The sequence below is a fragment of the Bos grunniens genome, chromosome 1 (genome assembly GCF_055505025.1).
Source record: "Bos grunniens cultivar Pamir isolate PY7600 chromosome 1, Bosgru_T2T1.0, whole genome shotgun sequence".
Classification (NCBI taxonomy): Eukaryota; Metazoa; Chordata; class Mammalia; order Artiodactyla; family Bovidae; genus Bos; species Bos grunniens.
In genome coordinates this window covers 30,317,768-30,339,040 of record NC_141165.1, presented here as the reverse complement: position 1 = coordinate 30,339,040, position 21,273 = coordinate 30,317,768, and the positions used below count along the sequence as shown (strand labels likewise).

The following is a 21,273-nucleotide window of genomic DNA, read 5'->3' as shown; positions in this document are numbered from 1 at the left end:
AGCATGTGTCAGAATTTCCTTCCTTTTTAAAACTGAATACTATGCCATTGTATGTATCGACCACATTTTGCTGATCTATTCATCTATCAGTGGATACATGGGTTGCTTCTATCATTTAATTATTATGAATAACACTTTATGAACATAGGTGTACAATTATCTCTTCGTGATCTTGCTTTCAATTTTTTTGGATATATAAACCCAGAGATGAAATTGCCAACTCATATTATACCAGTTCATTTTAATGTGAAATTTTCACATTCACTATTCTCCAGGCTGCTCTTTTTGTTTAATAGTATAACTAGCGCGTCTCTCCACATAAGCTTTTTCATATGCACGTTGTTCTTCCTAATGACCGCACAGTATTCCACTATATACATTTCCTGTGATTTATGTCTCTGAGAACCAGTTGAGAGACATTTAGTTGTTTCCAATGTATAATTAATAGTGCTGCTGTAAACATCTTAATACATATTTCCTTAGATATTTCTATATACACGGAGAAGGCAATGGCACCCCACTCCAGTACTCTTGCCTGGAAAATCCCATGGATGGAGGAGCCTGGTAGGCTGCAGTCCATGGGGTCTCAAAGAGTCAGACACGACTGAGCGACTTCACTTTTACGCACTGAAGGAAATGGCAACCCACTCCAGTGTTCTTGCCTGGAGAATCCCAGGGATGGGGGAGCCTGGTGGGCTGCCGTCTATGGGGTCGCACAGAGTCGGACACGACTGAAGCGACTTAGCAGCAGCAGCAGCAGCATATACATATTTCTATAGATAGATATACTCCAGACACGTGCAAGGAAATATGTATGCATGCCTAAGTCAAGGCTATGTTGTTTTTTTTTTTTTTCATTTTGATAGACATTGTCAAAAGACCCCTAAATGTATGCATGCCTGAGTCAAGGCTATAGGTTGTTTGTTTGTTTTCATTTTGATAGACATTGTCAAAATACACCTAAATGAACACACAGATTTTACACTCCCATCCCGTGGATGTCAGTGGCAAATCTTTAAAAAGTTCTATTTTTTTTTTTTTAGCAGAAACAATTTACCAGGAAGCCTCACACATCTTAACATCAGATATATAAGTTCTGGAGATTTGTTAAGTTGCTGTCACTATTCCATAGGCTTGCTTACCCTGACTATTTCAACTCATGCCCTAATGTTTACTTTTAATGAATGAGGATCCTGACTTCCTTGCTAGGAGCTAAGATCCTCAAGAGAGGACATAATTTACCATAACCATCCTCACCTCCACAATTAGATTTTTGCCCGGAACATACCAGAACTTGTTACATTATACATAGAATCAATGGCAGTTTCTAAGTGCTAAATGAAGAGATCTTAAGCCTTTTTTTTTTTTTTTTTCTATTTTTCTTGTGTAGCTATTGTAAGTGAAATAACTGGAATCACTCAATTCTAACATCAGCAATAATACAAGTCATTAATATTAATTTTTGAAAACATACAATGAAACAGGTATTATCTTAAAATACTTGACATGTGTCACCTCATTCAATGCTCACCAAATGACTATGTGCTCTTCTTATCTGTATCTTATGTAAGGAGAAACTGAGGCACAGTGAGGTTAACTGACCTGCCCAAGGTCACCTGAAAAGCAGCAGGTTTCCACAGAGAATTCTGGTTTCATTTTAATTGCCCAATCTATGCTTTTTATCCCTGCAACATGTACAATTTAACAAACCCAATTTATCATCAATATATTGATCCATGACACCTCTTCCATTGCCCATGGAGCTGTCTGAAACTTTAATGCGGGTATAGGTTGCAGTAAGCGGAGGTTTCCTCATTTGGGGTAAGATCCCTATTTTTAGAGATGTTGTCTTTCAGAAAGTGGTTATTATTTCCCAAATTCCTGTTGCTCCCAACCATAGATATATTTATGAAAGAAGATTTTTTTCTTTTCTAGATAAAGATCATAACTTCCTTCAAATTATAAACTTGACATGCACAAGAGCCCCAAAGAAGAATTCCACTTATTTTTACTAAGACCTGTTTGTGAAACCCACATTTTAGAAAATGATAAACATGATAAGACTAACACTATTCTGAACTTTCATAAAAGAGTCTTATCAAATTTTAGAACTTGAAAGGGGCTTGGTTACAGTGATACTTGGTTACAAGCCACTTGGTTACAAGCAATATTTTTCCAGGCGCATCTAGTTGTCCATGGAAATAGATAGAATCCATATGGATACATGGCATTCGTATTCAGTTTTTAGCCTGTGAAAAAATGGACAGGAAATCATAATTAGAAAAAAAGAAAAAGGAAGTTCAACTTCATACAGTAGAAAGGAAGCATATGTAAATCATTACCCGCCCTAAGAGGCAGAATACCGAAGACTGAAGAATTGGTGCTTTTGAACTGTGGTGCTGGAGAAGACGCTTGAGAGTCCCTTGGACAGCAAGGTGATCAAACCAATCAGTCCTAAAGGAAATAACCCTGAATATTTGTTGGAAGGACTGATATTGAAGCTGAAGCCCCAGTATTTTGGCCATCTGATGTGAAAAGCCAACTCACTGGAAAAGATCCTAATGTTGGGAAAGATTGAAGGCAGGAGGAGAGGGGGTGACAGAGGATGAGATAGTTGGATGACATCATCATCTCAATGGGCACGAGTCTGAGCAAACTCTGGGAGATGGTGAAGGATGGGGAAGTTTGGCGTGCTGCAGTCCATGGGGTCACAAAGAGTCAGATACAACTTACTGACTGAACAACAAAAAGAGGCAACACAGCACAGCTTCATAAAGAATTGATATAAATTCACCGTTGCAGACCCACAGTAGGCTAACAGGAACCAGAATATGTGTGTGTGTATGTGTATGTGTGTGTGTTTGTGTGTGTGTGTGTGTGTGTGTGTGTGTGTGTTGGGGTTGGTGGGGAAAGTTCAAAGAGAGGCGGCAGAGTTTGCACTAATCTTTGAGAGAACTGTGCTGTTCTCTTCCTGCTTGTCCCTTGGTACAGTCATCATCCATCAGAGTGCAATGATGGTTTAGGGGAGTGTGACTTCGAACTCAAATGCTCATGCTCTCACCAAGCCCATGTGCTACCCATGGTACCATCTACCCCAACAGAGTACCCAGGCTCCATTCAGTGGAGCTGCTACTCACATGCATAGATAGCCAAGAGCATACCTTTTTCTTCTTTTTATGAGTACTACTAGATTTCTTGCTGTTTTTCCAAATAGATCTGAAGGTGTCTGAAGAGATCTGGGGAGTGACTGTAATTTTTAAAACTGGCAGTTTACCTGAGAGGAGGAAGAACATAATAGTGATGGGTAGGCTATTTCACAATTCCATGATGGACTGAGTCTTAGCATTCTGAGCAGGGCATTCTCCCACATTTTATTAACTGGGCAACTTTCCTTTTACCTAATATCTTTTCCTTATATCTCCTTGATGTGAGTGATCATAATAATTTCTGTAATAACTTCTTGTACTAGTCCTTTCTTTTTCTATTCCACTGTCATATCCTTTACCTGGATCATTCTAGTTGCCTTCTAACTAGTCCTCCTAACCTCAGACTTCCACAATCCCAAGTCCATCCTGGACCCAGGTTCCAGATTAATCATCCAAAAGCAAAATTCTGATCTTTTAGTTCATCAGCTCTGATAACATTATTGACTCTCCATCTTTAGCAGATATCTCTGGTTTGTGCTTGCCAAGCCTCCACTGTGGCTTCTTGCTGGAACAGAACATTGAGTTTCCTTTGGGGTTCCACTCCCTGCCCTCCAGGGTTGGGTATATAACTCAGACCTGGCTGATTCATGCATTTCTTCTCCCTGGCAGTGACTGGTCAATGGGTGTCCATGTAACTTGTGCTGGTCCAATGAATGTGAAGAGAAAGGATCTTTCTTAAGATTAAACAGGCAGAATGTAAACTCCTAGCTTGTGCTTCCCTACTTGCCACTGTGCAGAAAGAATCTGCCTAAGAATAAAGTCAACCTAGAAGCAGGACTTTCAGGAGGTGGGAGTAGACGGCATCATTTGAATCCCTGATTCTAAGGGAAACTGTTCAGTTCAGTTCAGTCGCTCAGTCGTGTCTGACTCTTTGCGACCCCATGAATCGCAGCACACCAGGCCTCCCTGTCCATCACCAACTCCTGGAGTTCACTCAGACTCACGTCCATTGAGTCAGTGATGCCATCCAGCCATCTCATCCTCTGTCATCCCCTTCTCCTCCTGCCCCCAATCCCTCCCAGCATCAGAGTCTTTTCCAGTGAGTCAACTCTTCGCATGAGGTGGCCAAAGTACTGGAATTTCAGCTTTAGCATCATTCCTTCCAAAGAAATCCCAGGGCTGATCTCCTTCAGAATGGACTGGTTGGATCTCCTTGCAGTCCAGGGGACTCTCAAGAGTCTTCTCCAACACCACAATTCAAAAGCATCAATTCTTCGGCGCTCAGCCTTCTTCACAATCCAACTCTCACATCCATTACATGACCACTGGAAAAACCATAGCCTTGACTAGACAGACCTTTGTTGGCAAAGTAATGTCTCTGCTTTTGAATATGCTATCTAGGTTGGTCATAACTTTCCTTCTAAGGAGTAAGCGTCTTTTAATTTCATGGCTGCAGTCACCATCTGCAGTGATTTTGGAGCCCCAAAAATAAAGTCTGACACTGTTTCCACTGTTTCCCCATCTATTTCCCATGAAGTGATGGGACCGGATGCCATGATCTTCGTTTTCTGAATGTTGAGCTTTAAGCCAACTTTTTCACTCTCCTCGTTCATCTTCTTCAAGAGGCTTTTTAGTTCCTCTTCACTTTCTGCCATAAGGGTGGTGTCATCTGCATATCTGAGGTTATTGATATTTCTCCCGGCAATCTTGATTCCAGCTTGTGCTTCTTCCAGCCCAGCGTTTCTCATGATGTACTCTGCATAGAAGTTAAATAAGCAGGGTGACAATATACAGCCTTGACATACTCCTTTTCCTATTTGGAACCAATCTGTTGTTCCATATCTAGTTGTAACTGTTGCTTCCTGACCTGCATACAGATTTCCCAAGAGGCAGGTCAGGTGGTCTGGTATTCCCATCTCTTTCAAAATTTCCCACAGTTTATTGTGATCCACACAGTCAAAGGCTTTGGCATAGTCAATAATGCAGAAATAGATGTTTTTCTGGAACTCTCTTGCTTTTTCAATGATCTTTTTATTCATAACAAGCCCCTTCTTACCACGGGCTGGGGCTATGTTAATAAAGTGACTTTCAGAAATTCCCTAAAGAGTGGGACTGCTTGCCAAGGGAACCAACCTGGAATGGAGGTTTGGAACTTTCAGTCTCTGATTTCCAGGGAGGGGAGAGAGGCTGGCACTTAATGGCCAATGACTGGCCATTGGTTAATGGCCACCAACAGCCAACGATTTAACCAACCATGCCTATGTGATGCGGAGAAGCAATGGCACCCCACTCCAGTACTCTTGCTTGGAAAACCCCATGGGTGGAGGAGCCTGGTAGGCTGCAGTCCATGGGGTTGCGAAGAGTCGGACACGACTGAAATGACTTAGCAGCAGCAGCAGCAGCCTGTGTGATGAAGCCTTCGTAAGAACCAAAAGGATGAGGTTCAGAGAGTGTCTAAGTTGGGGAAACAATGCTTCCATGTGTCTCTGTGCTGGGTCCCAGACTCCAGGAGGACAGAAGCTCCTTTGGGACCTCACCCTGTGTACATCTTCAGCTGGCTGAAGATTCATAGCCTTTAATGTCCTTTGCAATAAACTGACAATTGGTGAGTAAACTGGTTTCCTGTATCCTAATTGAACCTAAGGAGGGGCTCGTGAGAGACTCTGATTTATAGTCAGTTGGTCAGAAGTACAAGTAACAAGGGGCTTCCCAGGTGGCACTAGTAGTAAAGAACCCGCCTGCCAATGCAGGAGACATAAGAGACAAGGGTTCTATCCTTGGGTCGGGACGATCCCCTGGAGGAGGACACGGCAACCCACTCCAGTATTCTTGCCTGGAGAATCCCCATGGACAGAGGAGCCTGGCAGGCTACAGTCCACAGGGTCACAAAGAGTTGGACACAACTGAAGTGAATTAGCATGGCAGCACGGCACACAAGTAACCACCTGGATATGAACTGAGGTTGAAACTTGAAGCTGGCTGTAAAAGTGTGGGATGAGGTCAGGCTGGGTACAGTAAAGGGTGGTGGAGGGCAAGGGGCTTGGAGCTGTAAGACAATATGGTTTATAATTTCAGTACTTGGAAAGGGCCAGAACCTGGGTCATTGAGGGTCTGGGTGGTAAAAATGTGGCTGGGAGAGAAAGGAGTCAGTATCCTAGCTGGATGATTTCCCCTGGTGATCGATGGTTATCAGTACTTGGTGTGCTAGGGAGTCCTTTCATCCCATGGCTCATACAAAAAATCAGGGTGTGTGTTAATGTGGTGGAGGTCTGCTCTGATGCTCCACAGTGGGGTTGGTCCAGGACAAAATCTAAGGTAATCATCTTTCAGGGGCATGCCTATATTGGGAGGGCATGCAGTAGCCCCTTGTTTTTCCTAGGTCTATTTTAAAATTAAATTAATTGATTTAAACTGAGTAATTTAAAAATTAAAGTCAATTTAAAATTTAATTATTAAAAGATTAATTAATTTTGCTGTGTTGAGTTTTAGTTGTGGCTTTCGGGGTCTTCCTTGTGCCAAGTGGGATCTTTTGTTGCGGTGCACAGACCCTCTAGTTGTGGCATGGAGTCTTGGTTGCACTGTGGCACGTGGGATCATAGTTCCCCAACCAGGGATCCAACCTGAGTCCCCTGTATTGGAAGGTAGATTCTTATCCATGGGACCACCAGGGAAGTCCCTTCTTGGGTCCACTTTTGGCCCAGGTGTGTGTCTTCTACGTTCCCTCGTAGAGCAGCAGGTTATACAGATGCAAGTCTGCTAGTTGACTCAAGGGGCCATGCCGAATGTCTAATAAGGAGCCTGGTTTCTCTCACTTGGGCCACTCTGAAGGGGTCACTGGCTTCAAAGGCCTTTGACAAAGGACTGGCTGACTGATCTATAGCAATCTAAAAGAGTGAGGCAAAGACAGCCACCTCCCTGCTTGATCTCTTTTCTCCTCTTCTAAAAGAACTCATTTTTTTTTTTAAGTGTAACAATGTGCCCAGCTATAAAAAAAAATCTATTTTCCAGTCCTCCTTGGCATTAAGGGTGGGCATGTGACATACTTCTCACCAACTAAACATAAGCCAAACTATCCTGGGAATTTCAGAGATTTTCCTCATATAGGTGCCCACAATCTTTCCTTGTCCTTTCCTTCTTCTGTTGTGGGATAGAAATGGGAGGCTACTGGTGAAGCAGCCACTTTGCAACCATGAGGATAAACCTTGAGGATAAACCATGAGGATAACCTTGCTGAGGTTAATGGTGAAGAAAGAGAGGGAACCTGGGATGTGAATGACATGGTGGAGTGTCTCTTACCTCCCCAGTCTTCCTCTACCTTATTAGACCACTGTAGCTGGTTCTTTTCCACACAGCCAAGTATCATCTCAATAGGTGTGAATCATAGTCATGGAGAGAAACAAAGCTCAGAGTTGAAAAGAAAGAAACAGGATAGGTCCAAAGTAGAGGAAAACAAGGTCTTCAATAGGAAAACAAGGTCCAAAGTCTTGATCACTGAGAAAGGCAGGAAGAGTGTGGGATTCATGGCTCTGGCTGAAAGGAGTTTCGGGGGTTGGAAACCATTTGAAATGGGGCCAGCAGTATGGATTGGGGGCCAGCCTGAAGCCTCAGAATGTTGGTATAGCAACCAAACCCACAAAAGACTGTCATGTTCCCTGAACATACTTTCGGTCATCAATTTCTTCTCCTTGTAAAGTTCTACCCATTCTTCAATGCTCAAAGTCCTTAGCAGAAGCTGAGATGACTTAAGATAGTATTAGATACTGAGATGGAATTATATAATGGTGACTGGCATGGTGAGAAAGCTATGCCCTGCTCAATTCTCTAAAAATATTTCAATCAAAATAATGCATGCTGCTGCTAAGTCGCTTCAGTCGTGTCCGACTCTGTGCGACCCCATAGACGGCAGCCCACCAGGCTCCCCCGTCCCTGGGATTCTCCAGGCAAGAACACTGGAGTGGGTTGCCATTTCCTTCTCCAATGCATGAAAGGGAAAAGTGAAAGTGAAGTCGCTCAGTCGTGTCCGACTCTTAGCTATCCCATGGACTGCAGCCCACCAGGCTCCTCCATCCATGGGATTCTCCAGGCAAGAGTACTGGAGTGGGGCGCCATTGCCTATTTGAAATAGTCCCCTTAATTTCTTTTATTTCTCTCATAACTATCATTATTTCTTTCAAAATACTTAAGCATTTTCAATCCCCTATTAATTCAGTTTTTAATGCAATATTCCCCCTTTTTAAAGTCCTCCATTTTTCTGACCTAAACCATCATCTGGGACTCCCTTTTCTACACTTCTTCTGATTTCTGGATTCTGTATTCTTTGTCTATGTGAATTCCCTCACTTTGCTCAAGTATATTCTCTGGAAGCTTTCTGAGAATGGATACAGAGGAGGTACAGAGTTTGAGTCCTTTCAAGCTACAGACATCTCTAGTTTCCACTCACACTTGGTAAGGAGTTAGGAATGTGTAGAGTTCTCACAGAGTCGTCATGGCAGGGCTCCTTTGCCTCTAGTTTTCAGTTACGAAGTCTATGATTTTCCTGACTTCCAGTCCTTTGTATGCAATCTTTCTTTCTCTTTTTATATACTGTTGTGTGTGCTAGTCGCTCAGTCATGTCCAACTCTTTGCGACCCCATGGTCTGTCCATGGAGTTCTCTAGGCAAGGATACTGAAGTGGGTTGCCATTCCCTTCTCCAGGGGATCTTCCTGACCCAGGGATCGAACCTGGGTCTCCTGCACTACAGGCAGATTCTTTACCAGCTGAGCTAGCAGGGAAGCCCCGTACGTTGTTAGGATCTACCTTTTATTCCTAGCATTCTGAAAGCCATGATTGTCATGCACTGTGCTGAGCACTCAGTGGGCTTTTTCAATATGCAGATTTATGTCCGTTGGTTCTGGGAAAGTTCTTGGTTTATTCCTTTGATAATTCCCTTCCCTCACTTCTTTCTTTTCTTTCTGAAATTATGAGTTAGCTACTGGTGCTCTTAGACTGATCCTCGTGCTCATATTTTCTCACCAATTTTTCATCTCCCTATCTTTTGCTCTACTTTTGAAGACTTTCTTGACTTCGTTTTTCAACATTTGTTTGAAGTTTTTATTTTCACTTCTAATAACCTAATTTTTTTCCTAATCTTTTTTCATAGCATCCTGTTCTTGTTTTATAGATGCATGATCTTCTGTTTGAGAGTGTTTTAACTTATTTCTTTTTAAAGTTTTTCACATAGTCTCTATATCTTCAGGGCTCTTTTATTCTCTTTGTTTCAGGCACGGTTTCCTGTGTTGGAGAATTGCTTCATGTCTCTGGAGATTCTGAGATTTCTGTTCACAGTGAAGCAAGAGGCATCCAAAGGCTGATGGGAAGCTCCTGTGTATGTGCAGGGCTGCTTTGAATGGTGAGGGAGTGGCCAGCTCTCAGCATCTGGAGTTCCTTTCTCTGGGGCTGTTCAGTTTTTCAAAGAATACCCCAGTCTTCTACATGACTATCAGCCTTCTGGAAGCAAGGCAGACAAAGATATCTTGGGTGAAAAGAAAGGCTGAATCCCAGATGTTCAATGTGTAGAATTTTCCTTACTCCTCCTATTTCTAGCTTCTCATCTAAAGCTCGTTGCTGGGTGTCCTGGGTCTGCTGAAAGGCTGTTTCATTTTTCCAGAGAAAACTCCCTAAGTGTTTTCTTTGCTTCTACTCTTGCCTCCCCCGGAATCTGTTTCAATTTAGAGCTGGAATGATCCTGTTAAAACTCAGCTTAAAATTCTCAGGTGCTTTTCCGTCTCAATAGAGTTAAAAAAAAAGTTATCGTAATTGTCTAGAAGGCCCCCCACCCTCCACACTTACTTCTTGGAATTTTTACCTTATTACCTTCCTGTTCTCTCTCACCCCATTCCAGCCCTGCTGGCTGCCTTTCTGGCACTGGAACACACCAGGTAGCCTCCTGCTTTATGACCACTGTGCTTGCTATTCATTTACCTGGAATGCGCATCTCACAGATACTTACATGGCTTGCTCCCTTCCTCCTTTGGGTCTTTATTCAAATGTCCCTTTTCCCTGGCAGCCTCCAGCCCCTGACATATACACACTATCTCCTTTTCTTGCTTTATTTTTCTTTGAAATATAATCTCTATATGATACACAATCATATATATTTTCCTTCTTTGTGAAGTAGCTGATTTAATGTCTGTTATTCTCCACTAGGAAGTAAGCCTCATGGAGGCAGGAATTCATTGCTCAATTACCAGCATTTAGAATAGGGCCTGGCACACAAAAAGCATTTAATAAATGTATGTGAAAGAAATAAGTATGAATAAATAAACAAAGTGATCCTGAAGTATTCTTTTCAGGATTAGTCAAAAAACAGTGCTGTAAGATGTGGATTGAGACTTGTCTTTCTGTTAAATTTTTTTTTTAAACACATAAAGTTGATGTTTCTGAGGAAACATCGTTATTGTGTGTATTCCATCGTTAAAATAGGTCATTAAAAACTCCTTGGCTGGTAAATAAATAGCCTTAGGCTATTAATTTGGATTTCATGAGAGAAGGAGAATTAGAATTAAAAATTAGCGTAATAACTTATTAATTATAAGAACACAGAAGCAATCAGAAGAACATTAGTTCTCTAACCAGTAATATTACTAATTGCTTTTAATGTTTAAAATGATGTCATATTAGGGCTAAATGTCAAGATATTTTCCCTGTAGAATCCAACCAAGTAACCTTGGTTTGAAGGGTCTTTTCTGGTATTCAAACTAACAAATCTGATTGAACTGCTCCAGCAGAAATATCTCATAATTATTTGGTTCAAAATATGAATGCATTCAAACTATTCATATGTATTACCACATTTGGGAAAAGCGGATTTCTTGAACTAGAAGGGACATTTTAACGCTTTCTAAATGACTATTTTCAGGCAGGTATTTCATGATCATCTTCCTACTTATGCAAATTGAACCATTTACCAGGCAAGCACCATGTTTTCCAGCTCCAAATACGCGCTCAGTGATAATTATTTGCCATCAGCCATCTGAGACCACCCATCATGAGCACCCACTGCAGCCTTATAATGTCTCTGGTGCAGTGTGGAATGAGAAAGCTGCTACAGTGCCAAGAAAAACCAAATGAAATCATTGACCTGCCTTCTGTTTATTGAGCCTAAATTAAAGTTAAATTTAAGTTACTTTTAACAGAATAAATCTGTTTAGTTTAAATTCAACTTAAATGGACTAGGAAGTAGATGTTCTGTTTCTCTAAAAATAAAGGGAGGATCTTAAAATCCTGGAATCATTTGATTGTTAAATGGCAATGCAGTAATTTCAGTTTAAAGATGACAGTGGGAAAAAAAAGTGACAGTGAAGTAAACAGTAATATTATAATTCTCTCTAAAGCTGCCAGTGTTAAAAAAAAAAATTTCTGCAGTGTGAAATTATGTCATGCCTCTAATAAGACTTTTACTATAGAAATGATAGAAGACTGGATGCTTATATCATTTCATTCTCTCCACATAATCTACCAGATAGTGTACCAAGACGTGTCCCGTGTTTTACTAACACTGAGTTTGGATTTTCAAATGTGTCTATGCTGTCTTTCATTGAGCTTTATTGAAAACGACCTTTCTTTGTACACACTGCTATTTTTACAATGGATAACCAATAAAAACCTACTGAATAGCACATGGAACTCTGCTCAATGTTATGTGCCAGCCTGGATGGGAGGGGGCTTTGGGGGAGAATGGACACATATACATGTATGGCTGAGTCCCTTCACTGTTCATCTGAAGCTATCACAACATTGCTAATAGGCTATACCCCAGTACAAAATGTTTTGGTGTTACAAAATAAATAGATAAATAAAATTTAAAAATAAAACAAAATGACCTTTCCTCATTTTTCCACCAGCAGTAAGAGTGGCTATCATTAATTCTGGACATGTGTATTGTGAAGGAGAGGACAGGTGTGGCCAGTACTAAACAGCTGGTTCCATATGTGAGCCTCTCACTTTCAAAGGATTTTGGTTGTTGCTTAGTGGCCCAGTCACGTCCAACTCTTTGTGACTCTATGGACTGCAGCCCACCAGGCCTCCCTGTCCCTTACCATATCCCGAAATTTGCCTAAGTTCATGTCCATTGCATTGGTGATGCCATCCAGCCATCTCATCCTCTGATGCCGTCTTCTCTTTTTGCCTTCAATCTTCCCCAGCATCAGGGACTTTTCCAATGAATCAGCTGTTTGCAGCAGATGACCAAAATATTGGAGTTTCAGCGTCAGCATCAGTTCTTCCAATGAGTATTCAGGGTTGATTTCCCTTAAGACTGACTGGTTTGATCTCCGTGCCATCCAAGGAGCCCTCAGGAGTCTTCTCCAGCACCATAGTTCAAAGGCATCAATTCTTTGGCATTCTGCCTTCTTTATGGTCCAGTTCTCACAACTGTACATGACCACTGGGAAGACCATAGCCTTGACTATACAGACCTTTGTCGGTAGAGTAACGTGTCTGCTTTTCAATATACTGTCTAGGTTTTTCATAGCTATCCTGCCAAGAAGCAAATGTCTTCTGATTTCATGGCTGCAGTCAGCATCTGCAGTGATCTTAGAGCCCAAGAAGAGGAAATCTGTCACTACTTCCACCTTTTCCCCCTCTATTTGCCATGAAGTAACCGGGTTGGATGCCATGATCTTAGTTTTTTTCATATTTAGTTTTAAGCTGGCTCTTTCACTTTCCTCCTTCACCCTCATCAAGGGCTCTTTAGTCCCTCCTTGTTTTCTGCCATTAGAGTGGTATCATCCGCATATCTGAAGTTGTTGATGTTTCTCCTGTCTGTCTTGATCAGATCAGATCAGATCAGATCAGATCAGTTGCTCAGTCGTGTCCGACTCTTCTCGATCCCATGAATCGCAGCACACCAGGCCTCCCTGTCCATCGCCAACTCCCGGAGTTCACTGAAACTCACGTCCATCGAGTTGGTGATGCCATCCAGCCATCTTATCCTCTGTCGTCCCCTTCTCCTCCTTCCCCCAATCCCTCCCAATATCAGAGTCTTTTCCAATGAGTCAATTCTTCGCATGAGGTGGCCAAAGGACTGGAGTTTCAGCTTTAGCATCATTCCTTCCAAAGAAATCCCAGGGCTGATCTCCTTTAGAATGGACTGGTTGGATCTCCTTGCAGTCCAAGGGACTCTCAAGAGTCTTCTCTAACACCACAGTTCAAAAGCATCAGTTCTTCGGTGCTCAGCCTTCTTCACAGTCCAACTCTCACATCCATACATGACCACTGGAAAAACCATAGCCTTGACTAGATGGACCTTTGTTGGCAAAGTAATGTCTCTGCTTTTGAATATGCTGTCTAGGTTGGTCATAACTTTCCTTCCAAGGAGTAAGTGTCTTTTAATTTCATGGCTGCAATCACCATCTGCAGTGATTTTGGAGGCCAAAAAAATAAAGTCAGCCACTGTTTCCACTGTTTCCCCATCTATTTCCCATGAAGTGGTGGGACTGGATGCCATGATCTTCGTTTTCTGAATGTTCAGCTTTAAGCCAACTTTTTCACTCTCCACTTTCACTTTCATCAAGAGGCTTTTGAGTTCCTCTTCACTTTCTGCCATAAGGGTGGTGTCATCTGCATATCTGAGATTATTGATATTTCTCCTGGCAATCTTGATTCCAGCTTGTGTTTCTTCCAGTCCAGCGTTTCTCATGATGTACTCTGCATAGAAGTTAAATAAACAGGGTGACAATATACAGCCTTGACGAACTCCTTTTCCTATTTGGAACCAGTCTGTTGTCCCATATCCAGTTATAACTGTTGCTTCCTGAACTGCATACAGATTTCTCAAGAGGCAGGTCAGGTGGTCTGGTATTCCCATCTCTTGAAGAATTTTCCACAGTTTATTGTGATCCACACAGTCAAAGGCTTTGGCATAGTCAATAAAGCAGAAATAGATGTTTTTCTGGAACTCTCTTGCTTTTTCTATGATCCAGCGGATGTCGGCAATTTGATCTCTGGTTCCTCTGCCTTTTCTAAATCCACCTTAACATCTGGAAGTTCACGGTTCACATATTACTGAAGCCTGGCTTGGAGAATTTTGAGCATTACTTTACTAGCGTGTGAGATGAGTGCAATTGTGTGGTAGTTTGAGCATTCTTTGGCATTGCCTTTCTTTGGGACTGGAATGAAAACTGACCTTTTCCAGTCCTGTGGCCACTGCTGAGTTTTCCAAATTTGCTGGCACATTGAGTGCAGCACTTTCACAGCATCATCTTTCAGGATTTGGAATAGCTCAACTGGAATTCCATCACCTCCACTAGCTTTGTTTGTAGTGATGCTTTCTAAGGCCCACTTGACTTCACATTCCAGGATGTCTGGCTCTAGGTCAGTGATCACACCACCGTGATTATCTGGGTCGTGTAGATCTTTTTTGTACAGTTCTTCTGCGTATTCTTGCCATCTCTTCTTAATATCTTCTGCTTCTGTTAGGTCCATACCATTTCTGTCCTTTATCGAGCTCATTTTTGCATGAAATGTTCCTTTGGTATCTCTGGTTTTCTTGAAGAGATCCCTAGTCTTTCCTATTCTGTTGTTTTCCTCTATTTCTTCGCATTGATTGCTGTTCTTCAGCTTTCTTATCTCTTCTTGCTATTCTTTGGAACTCTGCATTCAGATGTTTATATCTTTCCTTTTCTCCTTTGCTTTTCGCTTCTCTTCTTTTCACAGCTATTTGTAAGGCCTCCCCAGACAGCCATTTTGCTTTTTTGCATTTCTTTTCTATGGGAATGGTCTTGATCCCTGTCTCCTGTACAATGTCACGAACCTCATTCCATAGTTCATCAGGCACTCTATGTATCAGATCTAGGCCCTTAAATCTATTTCTCACTTCCACTGTATAATCATAAGGGATTTGATTTAGGTCATACCTGAATGGTCTAGTGGTTTTCCCTACTTTCTTCAATTTAAGTCTGAATTTGGCAATAAGGAGTTCATGGTCTGAGCCCCAGTCAGCTCCTGGTCTTGTTTTTGCTGACTGTATAGAGCTTCTCCATCTTTGGCTGCGAAGAATAGAATCAATCTGATTTCGGTGTTGACCATCTGGTGATGTCCATATATAGAGTCTTCTCTTGTGTTGTTGGAAGAGGGTGTTTGTTATGACCAGTGCATTTTCTTGGCAAAACTCTATTAGTCTTTGCCCTGCTTCATTCCATATTCCAAGGCCAAATTTGCCTGTTACTCCAGGTGTTTCTTGACTTCCTACTTTTGCATTCCAGTCCCCTATAATGAAAAGGACATCTTTTTTGGGTATTAGTTCTAAAAGGTCTTGTAGGTCTTCATAGAACCATTCAACTTCAGCTTCTTCAGTGTTACTGGTTGGGGCATAGACTTGGATTACTGTGATATTGAATGGTTTGCCTTGGAAATGAACAGAGACCATGAACAGTATGAAAAGGAAAAATGATAGGATACTGAAAGAGAAACTCCCCAGGTCAGTAGGTGCCCAATATGCTACTGGAGATCAGTGGAGAAATAACTCCAGAAAGAATGAAGGGATGGAGCCAAAGCAAAAACAATACCCAGCTGTGGATGTGACTGGTGATAGAAGCAAGGTCCGATGCTGTAAAGAGCAATATTGCATAGGAACCTGGAATGTCAGGTCCATGAATCAAGGCAAATTGGAAGTGGTCAAACAAGAGATGGCAAGAGTAAATGTCGACATTCTAGGAATCAGCGAACTGAAATAGACTGGAATGGGTGAATTTAACTCAGATGACCATTATATCTACTACTGTGGTCAGGAATCCCTCAGAAGAAATGGAGTGGCCATCATGGTCAACAAAAGAGTCCAAAATGCAGTACTTGGATGCAATCTCAAAAATGACAGAATGATCTCTGTTTGTTTCCAAGGCAAACCATTCAATATCACAATAATCCAAGTCTATGCCCCAACCAGTAACGCTGAAGAAGCTGAAGTTGAACGGTCCAGCCTGGCATTTCTCATGATGTGCTCAGCATATAGGTTAAATAAACAGGGTGACAGCAGACAGCTCTGTCATACTCGTTTCTCAATCTTGAACCAGTCAGTTGTTCCAACAGGGTTCTAACTGTTGCTTGTTGACTCCCATACAGGTTTCTCAGGAGATGGGTGAGGTGGTCTGATATTCCCATCTCTTTTAGAGCTTTCCACAATTTATTATGATCCACACAGTTAAAGGCTTTGGCATAGTCAATGACAGAGACGCAGATGTTTTTCTGGAATTCCCTAGCTTTCTTTCTCTATGATCCAGCAAATGTTGGCAATTTGATCTCTGGTTCCTCTGCCTTTTCTAAACCTTGTTTGGACATCTGGAATTTCTTGGTTTGCATAAAGCTGAAGCCTAGCATGCAAGATTTTAAACACAACCTTACTAGCATGGGAGATGAGTGCAATTGTCTGATGGTTAGAACATTCGTTAGTACTACCCTTCTTGGGAAATTGGGATAAAGATTAACCTTTTCCAGTCCTTTTCCAGGCCAGACCCAGTGGCCACTGCTGGGTCTTCCAGATTTGCTAACATAATGAATGCAACACCTTGATGACATCATCCATTATGGTTTTGAAGAGTTCTGCTGGAATTTCATTGCATCCACTAGCTTTATCAACAGCAATGCTTCCTAAGGCCTACTTGACTTCACTCTCCACAATGTCTGGCTCTGGATTACAAAAGGATTACATGATAAAAAAATACCCTTAATGCTCTCTCTGTACCTATCACACTTGAGCCATTCTTTGATGATCCAGGAAGCATATCAGAATCTTATGAGGGCTGTTACTTTAGTTTTCCAGTTGATACCTGGAGAAATCTTTGCAGGTCAGGTTGGGAGAAAGAATAGAGAACAGGAGACAGGTCCTCAGAGAATAGGTGAGGATAAGAGTTCAGGGCTTCCCTGATGACTCAGTTGGTAAAGAATCTGTCTGCAATGCGGGAGACCCAGGTTCGATCCCTGGGGAAGATCCCCTTTGGTATTCTTGTCTGGAGAATTCATGGACAGAGGAGCCTGGTGGGCTACAGTACATGGGGTCGCAAAGAGTCAGACACGACTGAGTGACTAACACTTTCACTTTTCAAGAGCACAGGAGAAAAGAAAGAGCAACAGCAAAAATTTCATTTCAACAACATTTATCACCTAGATCAAAGACTACATATCACATCCTAAGAGCACTAGAACTTAATGCAAATCACAGGCCACACAATGGTGGCCAGCCTGTGACAGTGATCCTGGTCATCACTTAGCTCCAGCCAGTTGTTCAGTGGAAAAAGTGGAGCAAGTTGTGAGTAGTGCAACATTTGGGAAGGAGTGGATGTGGACAGGTGAAGGGGAACACAAACTGAAAACACCTACCTGTCTTTCTGGCTCTCAGTGCTTCAAGTAGGTCAACAGCAGCCTTTTCTCCCAGGACATTGTTTCCAAGGTCAATCTCCTTTAAGTGGACAGAGTATTTGATCAGGCTGACCAGAGAAAGTGACAAAACAAAATGGTGTTATACCAAGCATGGTTACGCAAAGAAACGCAATCCAGTTATTTTGGAGTATGCTCTTTTTTCTTTTTTTTTTTAAGGTCCTCTCCACCGCCCCTCCCCTCCCTCCCAAAGATGCGGCACTGACCCGATTTGAAACTGAAGACATCCTGAATACAGTTTCCCCCCCCAATTTAATCTCTCTAGTTTGGGTGCCTCTCCTAAGTAAGCTGGTACGATAAGGATTTTAGCTGCCTTAAATATTCCATGCATTTATTTATTCAAAAGATATGGCGTGCTATTGCACAGTGCTTCTCAGTCTTTTAGATTTTACACACCAGTAAAACGTCAGATAACTGGGAGGTGGGGAGACAGACAAACCTCACTTGGGCAACTTTTGGTAGGTCTAATAACTTTCACCTAGTAACACTATAGAAGAACATATATTTTTATATAAAATTAGGAAGAGTACAGTCTCACAATAAAGGATTTTTAAATTGAGTTTTAAAAAACGTTTATTGATTTGGTTGTGTTGGGTCTTAGTTGCGGCATGCAGGGTCTTCCGTTGAGGCACAGAGGCCCTAGTTGTGGTGCGTGGGTTCGGTCCTTGCAGCGCGTGGGCTCTCTGGTTGTGGAACGTGGGCTCCAGAGCACATGGCTCAGTAGCTGCAGCGCATGGCTTTAGCTGCTGTGTAGCCTGTGGGATCTTAGCTCTCCCACCAGGGGCTGAACCTGTATCCCCAGCATTGCAAGGTGGATTCCTAACCACTGGACCACCAGGGAAGCTCCCAAGGTTAGCTTTTTAAATGAAGTAAGTTTAGCTTTATGGAAAATGAACACTCTACCTATCTTTATTTTTCTAGTTTCTTTGAGGATCATTGAAACTTCATTCATTTCCTGGCCTTGGCCTGCCAAATGGACTTAGGGAGTCTCTGGCATTGTAAGTGGGCATGGAATCTGGGTGAGGTCCTAGGTTCTGAAGTCCTAGGCTCTGGATCAGCTTTTATGTTTTGTCAACTCTGTGATCATGGGCAGGCCACAAGCCATGTTGGGTCTTATCTTCCTCATCTGTAAATTTGGCCTCAAAAGGGTGAGTTTGCCTATTTCACAAGGTTGTGGAAAAATAGAATGAAGCCATTTTTATGAAAGCATTTGCAAAATGCAATACCAATGATGCTATTAATTCTGAGTGTATAGTTACTAAGTGCACATTAAGTGCCTGACATTGCAGGGACTAAAAGCAATTTAACACATGTTCTTGGGACTTCCCTGGTATTCTGGTGAATAGGAATCCTCTTCAGCTGCCAACGCAGGGAACACAGGTTTGACCCCTGGTCCAGGAAGATTCCACACACCATGGAGCAACTAAACCCATGTGCCACAACTACTGAGCCTGTGCTCTGCAACAACAGAAGCCACCATGGGGAGAAGCCTGCACGCTCCAACCAGAGAGTAGTTCCCGCTTGCTGTAACCTGAGAAAGCAGGAAGGAAGACCCAGGGCAGCCAAACATAAATAAATAAGTAAATAAATAAAATAAAAACAACCCATGGCCTGTGCTCTGAAAGAAATTATCATAACTATCAATAAAACAATTTTAAGCCTTTACCATGTGCTGGGGACATGAAATTTCAGTTAGGGTCAGTAGTGAATACAAGGCCATTCTCTTGCTACCCACAATTTCTATTGATTGAGGAGCCAGAATTCAAAGCCAGGACTGAATGGTCTTGCCAGACTCTGCCTCTCGATCTCACTCCCAAGGAAAGAGTCTGCCTAATCAGGACTTGACAAGCTTTGGCTTCCTGAACTGCCTGACTATGTCCAATTCCTTCAGAGAAGATGAGGGAGAGCTGGGATGCTTCAAGGAGAAAGAGGAGCACCAAAGGAGAATGGAGGGTGTTGAAGACAAATTTTACAACTCAACCATTCTATATCTAGGTCTGATTCCGGATGCCATGGATTTAACCACTATGCTTTGGATTTACGGAGCATTCACTATGCATCAGATATGATCATGGCCACCCACATGTTTAAGTACTGTGCTTGGCACAATGGGGCGTTCCAAGGGTATGAGTGGGGCTGAAAGCCAGCCAAGGTCTGTTTGCCAAGTCCTGGGCATGAAGCATAGACCTAGAAGGGATAACTTCCTCTGACTCACTGGTGAGAGGAAGTGCCTTTTAATTTCTCTACCCAAAGGGGCACTTTTTCTAACTCATATAGAGGTGCTAGTTGGAGCCTTAGGCGCTACATTTAGCACCTCATATATGATCTCATTTACCCTACAACAATCTCTTTAGTTAGAGATTGTTATTATCCCCGATTTTACAAATGAGGGACTGAAATACAGAGAAGTTATTTAACTTGCCTGAGATTAAATTGTGACACAGGGATGTGAACGTAGGCAGTTTGCTTGAAAATAACCATGAAGTATGATTCAAATATACCAAGGAAATGTTTGAATTTTCATTAGTTCTTAATATTTACAGTTTGATTAAATATTAAAAATAATAACCATGAAGTATGATTCAAATATACCAAGAAAATGTTTTAATTTTCAGTAGCTCTTAATATTTGCAGTTTAAAACAGAGAACAAAGAGATCTAAGTATTTAGTGTCAGAACTAAAAAAAACAAAAAGATGCAAAAGGAATTCCTGGTCCTGGTGCACACTGTTAAGTTGTATTTATAACCCTGTCACACACGGCCAGCAGCTGCACAGGACCCTGTGCTCAGAAGGGCTCCCCACTTGGTTAAGTGCTCTGTCATCCTCTTGAAATGCTTAATAATATTTGAACAAGGGCCCATGAGTTTCCATTTGCACGGGGTCCCTACAAATTCTGTAGTCAGTTCCTGTTGTCACGTTTAGTGTGGTCAGAGAAGAAGGTAAAATCTGACAGTCAGCATTAAGTAATTATATTGTTCTGTCAGCCCTATAGACCACTATTAGAGGAATCCTGGTCAGAGGGAGGTGTGGTTCATGAGATGGGGAACCAGCAGGGTTCCTGCACCCAAACCAGCATTTGAGTTTCTGCCTTGAAGTCAAATCCTCTGATACTGCCTTTTGGGGTAGGCTTAAGCAGCAGAGTTAGGTAAAGACTCATCACACACAAAAGGCATATCTCTTGACCCTGGATCAGCTAATCTGAAGGTGAGGCTAGACCCAGGTGCTACCAAGGGTGCATAGTGCCAGGAGGCAGGCAGTTGGTTAGTGCCCCACGATCTCCATCACCAAATCTTACCCCAACATAAATGCATATGCATAAGCCACCCCAAGTAAACATTTAATTAAGCAGACCCATGGAGCTGATTTTGCTAGCAGGCCCCCTCACAAGTCCCTTGCCTCCTCATTCATCCACTGAGCTCCTCCTTTGTAAATCCTCAGGACATTCAATGATAAAAGGTGAGGAGCCATAAATCTGTTCTCCAAAGTGCTCCTGGAGCCTGTTTGCTCATCCTCCAACTTGGTCTACAGCTGGCGCAGAACTGGACTTGCCAGAGTGTGGGTGGAGGGTTGTGAAGATGGTGCTTCTACTTCCAGGGCATCAGCCTGTCAGAACTCATAGAGGTGAAGAAGGAAAATGAGTGTTAGACCTGCAGATGGAGAAATATGGAGGGGAGCTATCCTTGAGGTGAATATGCAGCTCATTTCAGAAGTCACACC

The 21,273-nt window shown here is 42.2% G+C and overlaps 1 protein-coding gene across 4 annotated transcripts in view; it reads right to left on the bottom strand.

Annotated features, from left to right (window-relative positions):
- Positions 1–221: 221 nt before the first annotated feature.
- Positions 222–21,273, bottom strand: part of LOC147379218 (uncharacterized) — a 62,843-nt gene continuing 41,791 nt past the window's right edge. For 2 of the 4 annotated variants that reach the window (XM_086373836.1, XM_086373926.1), the window contains 3 exons: positions 17,500–17,606; positions 3,162–3,274; positions 222–2,249 (listed from right to left, as the gene is read on the bottom strand). In XM_086373836.1, coding sequence (XP_086229962.1) covers positions 2,238–2,249; positions 3,162–3,274; positions 17,500–17,606 — 232 coding nt within the window. In that variant the 3' untranslated portion in view covers positions 222–2,237. Of the gene's footprint in view, positions 2,250–3,161; positions 3,275–17,499; positions 17,607–18,111; positions 21,160–21,273 lie in introns of those variants that run through there. The other 2 variants (XR_015154321.1, XM_086374033.1) reach the window with 2 other exon arrangements.